Consider the following 19,115-nt stretch of genomic DNA (forward strand, 5'->3'; position numbering starts at 1 on the left):
TTAGTACCATCAAATATAACCAAAAACTCTGGGCAGGGGGTACCTAAGGTCTAATTCCTTTTCTTGTGCCATCTTGGAGGCCTTCGTAAGAAAGGAAAAGAAAGCTATTACTGCAAGAACATAGAGAGAGAAGTGGAAACTGGCTTGGGAGGCACAGAAATGGATTTGACACAAATGCTCTGTCTCCTTTTTAAAGCAAATTCTATTAGAATTACATTATAATGTCAGAAGGAATTTGATTGCAAGACACTAATTTTAATTGAGCAACTAGGTGATAAGAACAAGAGCACTCAGATCATTAATCAAGGAAAATGATGAAAAAGCACTCTCGATTCAATGTTAATTGCTACACTAAACTGCCATTATTTGAAGGAAAAAAAATCAATACTCCATTGCTGGAAAACCAAGTAACACACTAATTTTTTTCCCCCCTCACTGAAGTAAAGTTGATTTACATATTATTTTCATTTCAGTTATATTACACAGTGATTCAATATTTTTACAGGCTATATACTGCATTAAAAGCTGTTACAAGATAATGGCTATAATTCCCTGTGCTGTATTAGAAGATTCTTGTTGCTTATCTGCTTTATACACAGTAGTTTGTATCTCTTAATGCCACGCCTCTATCTTGCCCCTCCCTCTGCCCACTGGTAACCACTAGCTTGTTTTCTGTGTCTGTGAGTCTGTTTCTGGTTTGCAATATACATTCATTTATTTTCTAGATTCCACATATAAGGGATGCACAGTATGTCCTTCTCTGACACTTATTTCACCAAGTATAATACTCTCTCGGTCCATCCACATCGCTGCAAATGGCAGACTTCCATTCTTTTTATGGCAGAGCAATATTCTACTGTGTGTATGTGTGCGTCTGTAGCCCATTGTCTCTATCCATCGGTCGTCAATGGATAGTCAGGCTGCTTCCATGCTCAGTGCTTGTAAACAGTGCTGCTATGAACACTGGGGTTGTTGAAAAACGTTTTCAAGTTAGTATTTACATTTTCTTCTGGATATAAATCCAGGAGTGGAATCGCTGGGTCACACGGTAGTTCTGTTTGCATTCTGAGGGACTATTTGGTATCTATTATCCCCTCATGACACTGAACTGTCCCCCCACAGATGTGAAGAGAACCAGAGAGACACCAGAGGTGCACCAGACCCGAAAAGACCAAAGAGACGCCTTCTGGCCCTGGCTCTGTTCTTTCTCCCCTAGACCCACGAGACCAGTGCTTCCTAGCCTTTTTGACACCAGGGGACCGATTTTGTGGCAGACAGTTTTTCCACGGATCAGGGGCAGGGGGCTGGTTTCCGGATGATCCGACACACTACAGTTTCTCTGCTCTTTATCTCTAATTTAACATCACCACTGACCTGACGGGAGGTAGTGGTCTGCGGCCCAGGGGTTGGGGACCGTTGCACTAGAGAACTAGTGACTCCAGATTAGAGGACACCCTGGTTTCACCCTGGTTTTCACTGGGCCCACCTGGACAGCCCAGGGTAACCTGCTTCTTGTGAGGTGAGTTGACAAGCAGCCTCAACCCTCTCCCTGCCGAGTGACACAGCACACCCGTGGGTCCCAAGGGTGAAGATTCGGATACCCTCGGAGGGGCTGCCCTCAGTCTGCCCAAAGGGGACTCCACGGAACAGACAAGACCGTGTGGGTAGCTCCGCTTACAAACAGGCCCCACAGACGCGACTGACACAACACTGTACACGGAACACGGCACGATGATTAAAAACCGTAATGGTTTATGTTGGTTTTCCTCACTTAGACCCCATGCCCACAGACGTTTCAGGCATACAAACAAGAGACTGAAAAGCATTCTTACAGAAACACATGAAGGCACACAGAAACACGTTCACCCTTCAATAATCTACGTGGTATCCTCCTGTAACATGAATCTACACATTTTATCAACTGCTGCTAAGTCGCTTCAGTTGTGTCCGACTCTGTGCGACCCCATAGACGGCAGCCCACCAGGCTCTGCCGTCCCTGGGATTCTCCAGGCAAGAACACTGGAGTGGGTTGTCATTTCCTTCTCCAATGCATGAAAGTGAAAAGTAAAAGTGAAGTCGCTCAGTCGTGTCTGACTCTTCGCGACCCCATGGACTGCAGTCTACCAGGCTCCTCCGACCATGGGATTTTCCAGGCAAGAGTACTGGAGTGGGGTGCCATTGCCTTTTCCAATTTTATCAACAACCCCTACCAAAAATCAATTATAATTAGTTCAAACTCCAGAAGAAATCTATTTTGAAACACATTTTAAGTAATTTCCAGGTTACTCTGGCCTCAGCCAATGATTATAGGCATCATATATCAAAAATATATCCATAACAACACAGTACAATTCTTTTAAAGAAAAATAAAAATACTCATCTGTTCTGTTTCTTCTTCAAAACAAATAAAAGCACTTGAGTTGTTGTTTTTTTTTTTTTTTAAACCACTCTCCTGTGCTTGAGGCGACCAGGATGTGAAATTTCATGGAGGATTTTCTCATTATTAACAGAGGTTCTGAAAATTTAACTGTGAAAACCTGTCACCCAAAATGCAGTGTGAACCATCTAAACCGAAAAGGAGTGGGATGAAGTGAGAAAATAAGATCACGACGTGAATGTAAAAGTTAGGCAGAAAGACTGCAACTTCAAAAAGCTTTGGAGGAAAAGCATTTTCATGCACATATGAGTCGTAAGAAATGGAGTACTTCTTATGTATCTCATACTAATGTTCAAAATTGGAAAAAAAGGGAGCCCACTCCTTATGCTTGTGTTTGCTTACATGTCTGTAACCCATGCATGTGACGCGTACATGGCACTGCATATGTGTCACCAGCAGCTCACTGCTGACCTCCATTCGGAATCAGTACCTGCACTTTAACCTTTAGAAGGTTAAAATCAGCAAGTCTCACTGGATCCTCAGGCTGGATCCTCTGATTCATTTGAAATCTTATTCAATCAACAAACACGTATCGAGCCTCCACTCTATGACAGTCACAGCACAGTTCTCAATTCACTACATTAAAAAAAAAACGATTAGTCCTGTGCAAGTGTAATAAATAACTCACTTTAAAAAAACAACTACCAATTATTTTATCCTTATGTATAACAAGCTTTTAAAAATAAACACTACTTTAAACTACACATTTGGTCTTATTTGCTGCTACTGCTAAGTTGCTTCAGTTGTGGCCGACTCTGTGCGACCCCATGGACTGCAGCCTACTGGGTTTCTCCGTCCATGGGATTCTCCAGCAAGAGTACTGGAGTGGGTTGCCATTGTCTTCTTGGTCTTATCTGCTGCTGCTGCTAAGTCGCTTCAGTTGTGTCCGACTCTGTGCGACCCCAGAGACGGCCGCCCATGAGGCTCCCCGGGATTCTCCAGTCAAGGACACTGGAGTAGGTTGCCATTTCCTTCTCCAATGAGTGAAAGTGAAAAATGAAAGTGAAGTCACTCAGTCATGTCCGACCCTTAGCGACCCCATGGACTACAGCCTACTAGGCTCCTCCATCCATGGGATTTTCCAGGCAAGAGTACTGGAGTGGGGTGCCATTGCCTTCTCCGTTGGTCTTATCTAATCATCTGTAAATCAGTCAATTCCAACTTGATCACACCAAGCCAGTGTCAGCAGACCAGAGAGGGCAGATAGCTCATTTCATGCTGGGAAATTTTCAGGAGGGAGGAAGGCTCTTTCCTCCAAAGCCTCTTCTTTGGACAATCCCAGAACTACTGAACCGAAATCACTTGGCTAAAGTCATTAAAATTAATACATCACTGGTAATCAGAAAGGAGGGAGCCCGAGGCGAAGGGACTCACTCAGACTGCTCAGCTGGCGGATGATGGCAGCCAGGGTGCTGTTGGTCACACACTCGAGCTCGCTGGTGATGCCCTCCGGCAGGGCCCCCCGGCACAGGTGCCGGGGCTCGATGTTCCTCTTCACTAAGGGCATGGCTCACGATCTGAAAATGAAAAAGATGGTTTCAGAAGCTCACAGTCCCAGTGTAACACGCCTGGAACTTCGACTCCCTGGAAAGTCGACTCTTGCCCAGGAATCCGCCTTATCCTATCGCTTCTGTGTGAGCTAACCGGCTAAACATGCAACAGATGTCGAACTACTTACATAAACGTTACAGATTTCAAAGATGTACGGACAGCACATCCTACTTTTATAGAAAAATGATGTATGCACAATTTCTAGTTAAGCATGACAAAAATAAAATCCTTAAAATTATTTCCCATCTAATTTTGCTTACTGTACAATTAATCTAAACCCAAATTTTTCCTGTGATTTTACTCATTATGCAAGAAGATGCCTGCACATTGGCATTTAACTCCAGTAGTACTCTTCATTACAATTCAAGTCAAATGATTAAAGAATTTCAGAATCATATCAATATGCTTTCTACTTTCAGGCAACTTTCCTATCTTCCAATAACTCATCTAATCTCTTTTTAAAATTCCATACAAAAAATAAAATAAAATTCCATACAATGAAGCTCTTCAGTTATCCTATAGCATGATTAACTGGAATACCTTTTTTCTTAAAAAAAAAAAAAAGAGAAATTATGGAAGCAACTCCACAGATGTTTAAAACAGTATGAAGTTCTCAGAACATCTCTTTCTGTGACCATCCCTGTCCATGTGAACCATCTGGAAGATGTCTTTTGGGTGAGCAGCCAACTGAGTGAGACAAACACAATTAGTCAGTTTTTCCAGATATCTTACTGCTGGTGGTTTTCAGTTGAATTTTGTTGTGATCAGAGGGCATGCTTTGTCTGATTTTAATTCTTTTAAATCTGTTTTGTTTTATAGCCCAGAAAACGGTGTGTCTTGGTGAATGCCTCACACATGCTTCAAAAGATTGTGTATCAGCTGCAATGACTGACGTGGCTGCTGAGATGTTCTGTATCCTTAGCTGATTTTTAATACACTCGTTTCATGAATTACTGAGAGGGGTGTTGAAGTTGTCAGTGATCACTGTGGATCTGTCAATTTCTCTCTTGAGCTCCATCAGTTTGTGTTTATGTATTTTGAAGGTCTGCTGTTGAACATATACACAACATTTAAGATTCCTGTGTCTTCTTTTTTAATTTATTACCTTTGGTTGCCCTGGGTCTACACTGCTGCTCGTGGGCTTTCTCTAGTTGTGGCAAATGGGGGCTCCTCTATAGCTGTGGTGTGTGGGCTTCTCATTGCAGCAGCTTTTCTTGTTGCAGAGCATGGGCTCCAGGTGCACGGGCTTCAGCAGTTGCAGCTCTCAGGCTCAGGAGTTGCAGTGCCTGGGCTCAGTGGCTCTGCGGCATGTGGGGTCTTAGTTCCTCAACCAGGGATTGGACCTGCGTCCCCTGCACTGGCAAGAGATTCTTACCCCCTGGACCATCAGGGAAGTCCCCACTGTATATTCTCAGTGAAATGACCTCATTATCTTTCGGTGATACTCCACTTTTTCTGGGAGATCGCGGTGCTGACTTCCCGTGTTTGGATCTGTGATCACGTTGACAGGTATGTAGGAATTCTGTGCTCAGAATAAACATGATCCCAGCAGAAGTGGCCACACAGAGCCCGTGCTCTGACTCTGCCATACTGTCCACTGTGAAGGGCAAGGTTGTGGCTGGTCCCCGGTTTTACAGCACTCCACTTGCCAGCTGATGTCCCCAGGAGGTCACATGTCCGCAGTCAGAGGGGAAACCTGGGCTTCCCCAAGGCCCAGCCCGTTCCATGACCTTCTACAGTGACACCGCCTGGCCTCTTCCTAGTTAAGTTTCAGATGAAAGTCATGATGAAGTGAGGGGCGAAGCAGGGGAAGGACCGTGGATGGTTCATCAGTCATGGTTCACTGGGATCAACGTCCAGGCTTTGCTACTAGAACATGGTCTGTCCACTTCTGCAGGATGAGAGACAGAAAGGCACCAGGGTCCTGCCACTAATACCACATAGTCTTAACCGAGATGGGCCTCAGGTTCCTCTTCTGATTGACAGAGCTACTGTTCTTGCAGGGTCCCAAGCTCTCATAGGCTTTCCTTCCTCCCAGTGAGATACACTTAGCTGGCCTCCAGAAATATCCACATTGGATTCGCCTGCATGCCAAACATCTGCGTTTTGATTATACTTCAGCCAGTGGAAATGCAGAGAATAAACATCAAAAAATAAGACAAAAATCCCTTTCCTCAAGGAATTAAAAGGTTCAGTGAGAGAGACAGGCATATAAATGAAGTTACAATCCAGGGTGACAAGCGCTAGTTTAAGGTATTTCTCATTTCCTGGGAAGTGAAAACACTGGAAAGACTTCACTGGTTGGGGAAGAAGGGGTAGGGGCAGGGTTACACTGCATCGCCAACCCCATGCGTGGCACACGGAGGCCACTCAGTAAACATCAGGGGGGTGGAGGAGTGCAGTTCACAGCCACGGCTTAGAAGCAGATCAGAGGTATAGTGGTGAGCAGAGCTGCCTTCCAAGACTTAGAAGCAGCATCACATTATTTATAAAAAATCATCCAGTCTTTCCTCAAAACCCTCTACAACTAAATAATAAGTATCTCTGGGTGGGGAAAGCAGAGTTCTGTCTATGGACTAACACAGTGATACATATGAAATGGTTGTTCACCTTTCCTTGACACGTGGACCCTTCAGGTGGATGCTAACACCCAGTTCTAACTGAAAAGGCAGAGAACGGAGGTCAAGGATGACATCTCTGCCCCTACGCGTTCACCACTGGCTCCTGTCTCATTGCTTGTCTGCTGTAAGAAGAAGCCCCAGAGCCATTAGTCATTAATCACGAAGGAGACGCAAGCTGGAACCACTAGGAGGTGGCGGGCACACCTGTTAGAATGGACGAAGGCAAAACCACTGGCCACACCGAAGGTTTGGTAAGGATGTAGGCAGAGCACAGTTCTCTGCTGAAGGGAATGGAAAACGACCCAGTCACTATGGCAGTCTGGCAGGTTCTTAAAAGATTAAACACACACGTCTTAGGATGACCCTAGGATCTACTCCATGCCTGGGAACTCATGCAAAAGTAAAAGCACACGCCCAAAAAAAGACCTGTACACGAACGATCATACACCTTCATCTGTAAAAGCCAAAAACAACCCCAGAATAGAAACAAGCCCAAATTCATCAACAGGCGAGCAGATAAACAAACAGCACTTCTCAGCAACAGCAAGGAATGAATCACTGATCCGGGAAACAACGTGAACGAGTCTGGGATGATCATGCTGAAGCAAAGTCAGACCAAAAACAGCACAGCCAGAAGGACTCCATCTATGTAACTATGATACTGTGATTTACAGTAACAAATATATATATTTGGTCTTCGTCTCCATCGATGGCACAGAGCTCCAAAAACTCTCAGAATTCCTAAGTGACGAGAACTATAAAGGTGTCTTTTGCCACAAACAAGCCAACCCTGCTGAACTACACCTGTGGATGTTAGTGAAGTGACTCCGGACCCTCCCTAAGGATGGGGGGCTGGTTACCAGGGGAACCAACCCAGTGAGTAGGAGGCTGGAAGCTTCAGTCCCACCCCCGAATCCCCAAAGAGAGGACAGGGGCTGGAGGCTGAATTCCATCACCCATGGCTGATGTCCTAATGCACCGTGTTTGTCATGAAGCCTCCATACTCCCAAAAGGATGGGGTTCAAGGGCTCCCAGCTTCATGCACCAGATGCATTTACATGCCAGGAGGGTGGTGTGCCCCACGCTCACAGGGACAGAAGCTCCAGGGGCTCAGGACCCGCAAGACTTCGCCCTTTGTTCTCATCATCAAACTGCTCATCATATCCTTGAAGGTCCTCCTAACAACCCTGCCGTGAGTCTGGTGGGAAAACTGGCTTCCTGGGCTCTGGGCACCATGAAGCTCAGATGGGGCTGTGGGAACCTTAAAGTTACAGCTAGTCGGCCAGAGCACAGGTGACAAAGGAAGCTGGTGGGGCGCGGGCAGGGGGTCGTGGAGGGTGGACCCTTCACCTGTGGGGTGACTGCCCTCCACCAGACACGTGTCGGAACTGAGGTCAACTGCATGCCCGGAGGCTGGTGTCACCTCCATTGGAAACTGCCTGCCATTGGAAAGCCCACATGTCTGGTGTCAGACGAGGAAGCGCAGACACACACGAGAGTGCTTCCCTGTACAGTCACATTCTGGAAAACAAACCCATCTAAAGAGACGGAGGGAAGATCGGAGGCTGCCTGGGGAGGGTTGACCGAGGCCAGAGGAGCCGTCCGTGGTGACGGTGTGCGAGCTCACGTCTGGTCTGTGCTGGTGGTTTCGTGGCCATGTGTACGGGTCAGAGTTCGTCAGACGGGACATCTCAAACACGCATCCCTTACTGTTGGTCAGTTACGCCCAATAAAACTGCTTAAAACTGGATCCATGGGGGTGGATGAGAGATGCAGAGCAGAATACAAATTGGGAGATGCCTGGAAATGTATTCCCTATTTAGATTCTGACATGATGGTCAGGTAGAAAGAATTACTGTCAGCCACAGACAAGAGACAAAAGACTACAACAGACCAAAAAAAACCACACACACAGAAAAAAGATAAATTTAGCAACTCATTGGGCATGGCTCCAGAAACGTAACACAAACGGCCACGGTTAATGGCTCGGTGAATCCGGCAGACAGAAACGCTAGCTCGGTTCCGAGGAAAAGTTTCCTCCTGCAGAGCTCCCTCCTCCTCAGGGGATGCGTTCCCCTCTCACCGGGCCCCAAGTCAGTACTGCAAAGAGGGTGAGCACCGAGCAGAGGCAGCTGCTCTGCCGGGCCCCGCCTCCCTCCCGCACTGCAGCCGGACAAGCCGGACCACTGAGCCGAATCCGAGTTCTTCCACTAAACCCCAGTCCTCACCTACAACACGGAAGCAACAACCCCTGCTGCTCACCTGCAAGGGCTGTGATGAGACTGCACACCAGCAAGGCCAGGAATGCCGAAAAGTGGACCCCAAACCCCCAGACACTACTCCTGTGAAGGAATCGAGGCTTACTTGACACACTAAAGAACTAGCCCCATCCCTCCCTCTCCTATTTAATTGGACAGGAATGGGGGGACGGTTTATCAGCACCACGACCGGGCTGTGACTGTGATGAGCAGGCCAGGCTCACGAGCTGCCTTCTGCCGTATTATTACTGCAGTATTCATTAGGATCCACAGTAAGCGTCTGTTACGTGAATGCTCTTTTAAATAAAACTAAAATAGTAAATTTCTGATTTGAAGTACAATAAACATGTGACCTACAGACACTTGACAAACACAAGATTAAGCTGAGTGGCCACTGCATTATTTTCCTAGGAACACATGAAGAAGCTGAAACCATCGAGAGTGGCTTTAAGACGTGTGAGGGAGACAGGGCTTTCTGAAAAACATGAATCTCCAAGAATTCCCAGGGACTCAGACTCTACTATATGACCTATGACCTCAAGGTTTAATTCTCAAAAGGCTCTAGTTTTTGTTTCTGTTCACTCACTTGACCATAAATTGAGAGTCTTCCTGGAGATAAGTCAGCATCTCCTCTTCTTGTTAAGAAAGATGCAGCTCTCCTTTTTCTCCACCCTACTCCTTTACAGCAACCATCTGAGAATGACATTCGCCAAAGAAATTAACAAAAGTCCAAAATGCATTAAAAATAAATTTAAGGTCCTGGAGGAAATGAACTATAAGATACAAAAGCAGATCATTTGCCAATCGTGTAAAGAAAACACTATCGGCATAGCCTGAAATATCAACTTGTACCATATAAAATTACCATTTTTGTTGGTCAAAAATAGCCAAATGTTGGTGATTCATATGAATGACATAAAATAAGGTCAAAATAGCAGTAAATCTGTAGAACCTATCAACTGTTCCCCAGCACACGTGCTACGAATCTGTAGAGTCTCTGTATTTTTAGAAACCAAAAGCATCCTGATGGCAGTATTTTTGGCAACTAGAAGCTGTGCTCGTGAAAGAAAGTTAAGATAAACTGAATGGCTATTTTAGTTAACTACACTCAGTTGTTTGCACTATGAAAGCAGGAAGAGATGTACTAGTGAAATATCTAAAATTTGCAACACTCGGTCTCAAATAGCACACCTGGCATCTTGTTGGTTCCAACACAGTATGAAAGGTGGATTATGATCATCTCCAAAAGGATCATTCGGGTTTCCAGGTGATGCAGAGTCCTGCCCCAAGGCCACAGAAGCTGAGGCCAGTACTAAGGTCATCTCCAGAACTGACTGGGCCCCTTGTAACTGTTGCCAAATAGCCCCCCTGATCCTTACCAGACAGTTTTCCTGACTCCAAATTAGGCAAAAATGCCCATCCCAGTACTCTCCCTATAGCACCCTAACCAATCACCTAATGCCACCCTTTCAGCAGGAATTTTCTTTGTCTTTAAGCTATACAAATTGGCTCAGTTCAGTCGCTCAATCGTGTCCGACTCTTTGCAATCCCATGGAATGTAGCACGCCAGACTTCTCTGTCCACCACCAACTCCCAGAGCCTACTCAAACTCATGTCCATTGCATCGGTGATGCCACCCAACCATCTCATGCTCTGTCATCCCCTTCTCCTCCCGCCTTCAATCTTTCCCAGCATCAGGGTCTTTTTCCAATGAGTCATTTTTTTGCATCAGGTGGCTAAAGTATTGGAGTTTCAGCTTCAACATCAGTCCTTATCCTTTAGGATGGACTGGTTGGATCTCCTTGCAGTCCAAGGGACTCTTAAGAGTTCTCCAACACCACAGTTCAAAAGCATTCCATTAACACCCAAAAAGCACTGATTTTCCCTGGTCGGTCAGGAGGTCAGCCCACTGCACTCGTGGTGCCCACATGATCTCTGCTCTTTGTTCTCAATAAACTCACTCCTTTCTGAAATGATCTGTGCCTGGAACTTCTTTTCCAACCCGCGTTCGGACAGGTCATTTTACAAAAAATCAACCAAAGAAACAAAATCATAAAGCTGATGATGGTAAACTGGTTACACATGATAAATGGGAACATGTTATCAATACATATATAAGCATTTTATATGTCATTGACACCCACTACAACTTTATAGGCTGGCAGATAAAGATAAACTTAACAGATTAAGAACTCAGGGCTCAAAAAAGTAACTTATCCAGAGTGACATGACTAGTAAGTGCAAGAACTTCAACTCCAAACCAGCTGTGGCAGGTGCCAAAGTCTTAGTATGTTTCTGCAACTAACCTCCTCTGTCAGCATCACCAAGTGAGGGTCCATGGTCTCTGAGGTGCTCTGAGGAAGGTTTTCCAATGTTTTCAGCAGCTTATCAAGATGGTGTGTGTGTGCTAAATTGCTTCAGTTGTGTCCCACTCTTTGCAACCCCATGGATTGTAGCCTGCCAGGCTCCTCTGTCCATGGGATTCTCCAGGCAAGAGTACTGGAGTGGGTTGCTGTGCCCTCCTCCAGTGTATCCTATTTTATTACACAAAACATGTCGGTATATTCTAACAGGACAGCAAGCATACAAAACAACTGTTAACTCCACCAAAGCTAAGTGACAGTTATAACAGAGTTAACAAATAGCACTGTTATAGTCTCATAGAATTTGAGAGGACATCTAAACATTGTTTCAGATAGCCTTTTTCTTTAAAAAGCAAAGGCTATTTAATGAAATTGAAACCAATGCGTAACTTTTAAGTACTATACGCAGCTTTCCAGTTACATTAACAGAAAGAAGAAAAATGCCGAAATAAGACCTCCCAATAGATGATGCTGACTTTTAACTTTAAACTTAAAAGAAAATAGTAGTTTAAACCCACAAGTGATATAAATGTGTTGCCTTGCTTTTGTGAGTTTTAGATCACAACCACAGAAACCAAAATGTAGTAGATAGTACGGGCTGGTATTCAACAGCGACTCCCAGCCCCTACCCTCCCTGCTGTATCAGAGGCTAGCAGGCGAACCCACATTTCTGAGGCTCCTGGCGAGGGGAACCCTGAATTTGATTTTGACTCTTTCCCTATCCATATACCTTATATTTATTTTTCTTGCTTTGTTTCACTGACTAGGACAATTCTGAAATAAATGCGCAAAATATACAGGGGAGAAAATGAGACTCAGTTTAATGAGTCAGCAACTGCATAGCCACATTTATGGTTCACATAAAAATTAACAGGAAATGAATATATCAAATTTCAGTTTTCCTCTTTCAAATTCTTACTGTTGACTAGGAACAAAAGCTTGATATATTGCCTGGCTGTTAATATTTATACATTAAACTATATTAATATTTAATATTTAGAAACATTAACATACTTTATCCTATTCTATTTCAAATTAACATTTTGAACTACAACGTTATAGAAATTAAATGGCTTTAATGATGAAATGCACACACTCTTACCGTGTAGCTGTTGACTTATGGGTTGCAGAAATGTCCCCTAGGTAGCATCACCACTGGCTCAGGTATCAGTAGTAACAGCAATCAAAATTAAAGCTAAAAAGGAAAAAATAAAATTAAATACCGGCAAGCAAAATGCATTCGAGTCTTCAAGAAAGTTTAAAATTCAAATTTCACATTTTGATTATTTCATCAAGGGAGCTCTAGTCCCAGAACTAGTTCTTTTTTAATTAGCAGGGAGCTAATAAGGAATGTGCATTCTGGTATGACTCCCACTCCTTTTCTTGGAATAAGCTCTGCAAGTAACTTCAAGGACTTGAGTAAATAACAGCCAAAGGGAAGAAACACAAAAGCCCAGTAAATCACAGGTCTGTTCAGTGGAACTGCTCACACACACTGCAGGCTTGTGACTGCCCTCAATTAATGGAATACCAACCCTTTGCACAAGAACTCTTATTTCAAGTCCATAAAAATCTTGGTGATTACTTCAAAAATATTTCAATAGTACATATGGGGATAAAACAGTGACAAAGACTCCATGTGGGCCGAACTAACCCTAGTGTTTCCAGGATGACTGAGAGTAACAGCAAGTCTGCAAAGTCACCTGAAATTAAACACTGTTCACCAAATGCAGTACCAAAAACAGTACAGCTTCCCACCAGAGTTACGGTTCACTGTGAAGAATACAGTTAAGAAAGGTATAGTGAACAAGCATTAATTCATCCAACAAAACTTTTCCAAGTACCTGGCTTAAGTTGCCCCCCCCCCTTTTCAACACTGCGGACACAAAAATCACTGAGAAGACACCTGCTCAACCCTGTGAGGGCGGCTGATGCTGGCAGATACAACACAGCACAGTAGGTGCAGGAAAGGGCAGAGCGGCCAGGAAGTGGGTGGAGTGGAGCAAAAGCTTCCCGGGAGATCAGGGGCGGGTGGGGAGGGGTGAAGCTAGGAAAGGAGGCCCAGGAAAGGACAGGATGCAATGTCCTTAGGGAAGGCGAGCAGCCCGAAGTCTAGAAAGGGCTGTGTTGTGAGCTGTATGTGGGCCGGCAGATAATGCACACCCAGAGTTAGGATCATCACCACCCTTTTGAGAGTGTGGAAAAAAAAAAAAAAAAAGATCGTTTAATGACACTCTGATCCACACATGTCCTCCTAGTTTGCTCACTTAAAATTAACAGCAGCACATGACTTTCTTCCCCTTTCTCAGGAGCAGCTGTACGGCGGATGCTTGATTATGCAAAATTAAAAATGACTTTTCCCTAAGTCATTTGCATAAGTGATCATCCTATTTTCAAAGACAGAGAAGTATCTCTGGGTTTTAGATGATCCGGGCCAAACTTCCCCTGAACCAGATCACCTCCCAGCATGTATGTTTCACTTTGGATAAGGTTATTTCATGTATCTGCTAGCCGTGCATAAGGGCAAGGCCAGTGTCCACACACGTGTGTCTTGGGTGACGCTTTGTATTTACAGCCCTCAGTTACCTTTTCCTTCGGGAAACACAAGTGTGGATTTCCCCATTCGTGTGAAAGGCTATGCAACTAACATTCTGTTATTAGTTATCTAGTGGTAAATGTCTCACTGAAGACTAAGCAGAATGCTAACATGTCACTCACATTTAACTCAACCTTCGCAAGGCAGGACAGAATCATGCTCCGTGCCGTTTCAATAAACAAAGAACCCTACCCACCATCCAACCAGCAGCCACGGCAGCTGCCCTGACAAGTCAGCCCTGAGGGGATTCAGAATGGAGAAAAACAGGATACCGGCCCTAAGCAGTTAAGACAGAGGATGAAGGACTACGTTCCATGAGCCCAGATCCCTGCATCTTCCCACACACAAAAAAGCACTAAAATCATTATCTTGAGACGTCTGTCTTTTATGATTGCTAGTGACCTTCTGATGTTCAACTACATGTTTGTTCATTTGGAGCAGTTCCTCAGAGAAACTTCGAGGCTATCTCGAAGGCTCTAGTCCTCAGTAGGGCACACCCCCCCACTAAATGAAACATAACTCCCAACTTTCAGGCTACGTGGTTTTCTTTGGTTGACACAGGTAAACACCCTCATTAAAAAAAAGAGGAAACTGGGGATAGGAAGGTGTCTTGTCCAGATGACACGGCTTTGGAGAGGGAGAGTCCGGACAGGCGGTCTGGCCACCACCATCGCCCTTAGTTACCACATCACACAACGTGCATCACAGGACCTCCTCAGGACGTGCACACATGCATTCTTCTTTCCTACTGAGTGGCCAACACTTCTAAGCTAAGTTAGGAGCTGTGAAGGGCTTGAAGAATTAACTCGGCTCTGTGAATGTGCTGCCTCACTTTACAGGGGAATGTGAATCTTTAACTCCTTGGAAGTTACAGGTGAAGACTGTGAAGTGTGAAATGTAGCGCCTCTACAGAGAGATGTCACACTAGCTCAGGGAAACACAGTTATATGCTGCACCATCAACGCGGTAGCTCAAAGGTCTATGTCCCTCGGTGAAGCCCTGGCCATGGTGCTGAACACGCCGCTCTGCAGCTACTCCTGGGAGTACAGTGCCCTTCACCTCCTGCCAACAGGCGTGGGTCTGTGATGGTCCCCACCATGAATGCCTCTTTTCTTCTGGTTTCCGTGCATCCAAATTTGCTCCAGCCTTCACAGTGCAACCTAGAGTGGCCTCCTTCACCCACTCGTTCCTCCCTCTGTCTGCTCAATGAACATTTACCTGCTGGGGTGATGTGTCAGGCTTCATGTGTGTGTCCCCACCCTGTCAAGTCAAAGCCCATACTGCACCCAAAAGAACCTCTTGGTACCCCAGAAGAAAAGTCCTATTGATGAGGAATCAGCATTCAATGTGACAACGGTATGTGTGTGACATAGAGAGCACAAGGGGGGAGTGACAGCCATGGGGAATGTGGGAGGAATTCACAACCTTGGTAACACCACAGCCTTAATTCAGATGACAGATAACCAAGACCTACAATGAGACAGGGGAGAAGTTTTTAATGGGAGTGAACTTGAGAGGCGTGGGTGCTGGGTGATGGAGCAGATGGGCACTGGGGTGTCCCAGGGGTAGGGGTGGGCCTGGGGCAGAGGCAGCACTGCCTGGCTCAGCTCCTCCATACACACCCCCGCCCCACAGCAGTGGACGTGCTCCACAGATGGACACTGGTCCATGCACAGCCTGAGCCACAGACAGCACTTGAGTGATTGCTTGACCTTGACAAGTGTTACAGAGGAGCTGAGTTTTCCATTTTATTTCTTAATTAACATTAAACAGCAATACATGGGGCTTTCCAGGAGGTGCTAGTGATAAAGAATCCGCCTGCCAATGCAGGAGACACAAGAGATGAGGGTTCAATCCCTGGGTCAGGAAGATCCCCTGCAGGAGGGCATGGTAACCCACTCCAGTATTCTTGCCTGGAGAATCCCATGGACAGAGGGGCTATAGTCCATGGGGTCACAAAGAGTCAGACACAACTGAAGTGACTTAGCACGCACACACTCAAGTGCACAGCAATGCGTGGCTAGTGGCCAAGAGATGGAACAGTGCAGCTCTTAACGCTGCAGGCTTGTGATTCTGAGCTGAGGGATGGTCACCAGATCTGGGAAAGGGAACACCAAGAGAAAGGCACGCAGACATGCAATTTTTTGTTGAATAGATGGATGAAGAAGTCAAAGGACAGAGGAACAAACTGAGTGAGCTTAAGGACTCCTCCCTGTAAAATCCCACCAAGCTGTGGCTGTCCTTGACCGGTCAGGCCTCCAGCAAAGTTCCTCAACATGGGGGCATCAGAGTGCACTCATGTTGGCACCAGATCACAGCCTAATCCTTAAAACACTGCTATTAACTTAAAATCCCTTATCCTGTGAAATACAAAAAAAGAAAAGGAGGGGGGAGAAAAAATAAAGAATAAGGAAAAACTATTATTTTGAAACTACAGCAAGTCATAATGTAGATCAAGGATAATCAACGGAGCCAGGGTAAATATCTGTCTAGAAAGATATGTCTTTTTCTAAAAAAAGGAGGCAGAGAAGAGAGAAGAGAGTGGCTTGATCCTCAGTTCAGGCCATTTCAGATACATTACAGGCCACTCAGCTTCTAAGCGGTTCAGCTGAACTTGGTCTACACTCTTCTGTGAAAGACATGATTGAATTTACTTACAAAATAACGCATTTTGTTCTAAACAGCACTTTAAAAGGTCAATGATAATAAAGCTGTCCCTGGGATTTTGCCCTTTCCTCTTAGTTCCTACAACATCCAAAGTCAACACAAAAAAAGGAACTCTGTGATGTGAAAACATCTAACCTGAGAACAGGTTGTGTCTAAATAACTCACTGGTAATCTGCCAATAATTAACCTAATCTGATTGTATCAGGATTTGTTTACTATTTCGGTCCCTGCCATCCCGCCTAAGCTTCTGAATTCCAGTTTTCTGGAAATGGGGAGCTGAGTACATATGACACGCACACGTGGTCCAGGATGGTGGTTTCTGCACTGCATTCCGGGGCCACCTTCCTCCTCAGACTCAGAGTCTAAGTTCCTCTCCATCTAGGAGATCACAGCATCAACCATCTTCACTCTGCACACAGCAAGCTCTACTTACAAGATGGTGAGCACCCTGGAACATGCAGACTCTATCATCTTCAGAGAAACGTCTCATCAGCATGTCTAACAGGAATGGTTTTAGCTAGAAGTGTGTGTCTAACAATATGATAAAACAGCAACCTCTGTGTTGCTCCGCCTGGCCTCTCAGGTTGGTTATCTGAGCTTCAGCTCCCGTGGCTGGAGTCATTTCACACCTCTCAGGTCAGGGCCGCTAGGGACACACTTAGCTGGCCCCACAGCCCAGCTCAACACGTAGGGAGCTCCTGTGTAGAAGTGCCGAGGGGTACACATGGTCCTGGTGCCCTGTGTGTGTGTGACACAGTCCTCATGCCCTGAGAGCTTCCCCTGAGGAGGAACAGGGTGTGTGTGTGTGTGAGAGAGAGAGAGAGAGAGAGAGACACGGTCCTGGTGCCCTGAGAGCTTCCCCTGGGGAGGAACAGGGGTGTGTGTGTGTGTGTGTGTGTGAGAGAGAGAGAGAGAGAGAGAGAGACACGGTCCTGGTGCCCTGAGAGCTTCCTCTGGGGAGAAACAGGGTGTGTGTGTGTGTGTGTGTGTGTGTGTGTGTGTGTATGTGTGAGAGAGAGAGAGACAGTCCTGGTGCCCTGAGAGCTTCCCCTGGGGAGAAACAGGGGTGTGTGTGTGTGAGAGAGAGAGAGAGAGAGAGAGAGAGAAAGAGAGAGATACAGTCCTGGTGCCCTGAGAGCTTCCCCTGGGGAGGAACAGGGTGTGTGTGTGTGTGTGTGTGTGAGAGAGAGAGAGAGAGAGAGAGAGACACGGTCCTGGTGCCCTGAGAGCTTCCCCTGGGGAGGAACAGGGGTGTGTGTGTGTGTGTGTGTGTGAGAGAGAGAGAGAGAGAGAGAGACACGGTCCTGGTGCCCTGAGAGCTTCCTCTGGGGAGAAACAGGGTGTGTGTGTGTGTGTGTGTGTGTGTGTGTGTGAGAGAGAGAGAGAGAGAGAGAGAGAGACACGGTCCTGGTGCCCTGAGAGCTTCCCCTGGGGAGAAACAGGGTGTGTGTGTGTGTGTGTGTGTGTGTGTGAGAGAGAGAAAGAGAGAGACACAGTCCTGGTGCCCTGAGAGCTTCCCCGGGGGAGAAACAGGGGTGTGTGTGTGTGTATGTGTATGTATGTGTGTGTGTGTGTGTGTGTGTGTGTGTGTGTGTACATGTAAGACATGGTCCTGGTGCTCTGAGAGCTTCCCCTCGGGAGGAATGGGGGGTGTGTGTGTGTGTACACATAAAACTAGCAGCAGGAGAGGCACTGCTGTATAAAACACAAAAATAATATCGGCTGACATTCAGAGCCCACACCCAAATAGGCACACTCATTTAACAATTAACAAAACCACATTAATTATATTATGAGGATGCAGATGAAGAAAAATTGTCCCAGTTTTAAGTATTTGTTCATTTAAAAAGTATGTATCACAGATTTATATGCTAGGATCATAAAAACAATAGTTTCTCCCCCTTCATTTCATGATCAATGCTGCTGGTGCTACTGCTAAGTCACTTCAGTCATGTCCGACTCTGTGCGACCCCAGAGACGGCAGCCCACCAGGCTCCCCTGCCCCTGGGATTCTCCAGGCAAGAACACTGGAGTGGGTTGCCATTTCCTTCTCCAATGCATGAAAGTGAAAAGTGAAAGTGAAGTCGCTCAGTCGTGTCCGACTCCTAGCGACCCCATGGACTGCAGCCTACCAGGCTCCTCTGTCCATGGGATTTGCCAGGCAAGAGTACATAATCAATAACTACCCAGTATAACAGGAAGACAAAATGATCAATTCTTGATACAACGCGGCTGGCTGTGCAGAGAGCCACGGCTGGCCCATACCTCTGGGCTAACAATCCCCAGCCGGAGACTCAAATAACCCAGATGGAGATCTGGGCCACATCAACGCCTCACAATCCATTCGATCACTGAGCGTCTTCCTACGACATATAAGAAACACAGTCACGAATCAGGTGGAAACGAGGCCTGAAAGCGCTATGTGGCCAGAGCGACCCGCACAGTGTCCTGGGAGGATAGGACCAGCTGCCGCAAACAAGACAAGACTTAGATGTGTGTGCGGAATAAAGTGACACCACAAGACTGATTCCTGTCCTCAGAGGTACAGGGACGATGCCAGGTCAATACAGACAAGTGCTCTGCCACCACCTAAATATGAAGGCATCATGAGAGGGTCAGAAA

General features: G+C 45.9%; 1 protein-coding gene across 4 annotated transcripts in view; it reads right to left on the reverse strand.

Moving 5' to 3' along the window:
• Positions 1–19,115, reverse strand: part of WASF3 (WASP family member 3) — an 80,507-nt gene that overhangs the window by 27,816 nt on the left and 33,576 nt on the right. For all 4 annotated transcript variants that reach the window (XM_061434915.1, XM_061434914.1, XM_061434918.1 and 1 more), the window contains 2 exons: positions 12,333–12,425; positions 3,812–3,954 (listed from right to left, as the gene is read on the reverse strand). In XM_061434915.1, the coding sequence (XP_061290899.1) occupies positions 3,812–3,944 (133 nt within the window). In that variant the 5' untranslated portion in view covers positions 3,945–3,954; positions 12,333–12,425. The remainder of the gene's footprint in view (positions 1–3,811; positions 3,955–12,332; positions 12,426–19,115) is intronic.

Source organism: Bos javanicus, chromosome 12 (genome assembly GCF_032452875.1).
Source record: "Bos javanicus breed banteng chromosome 12, ARS-OSU_banteng_1.0, whole genome shotgun sequence".
Classification (NCBI taxonomy): Eukaryota; Metazoa; Chordata; class Mammalia; order Artiodactyla; family Bovidae; genus Bos; species Bos javanicus.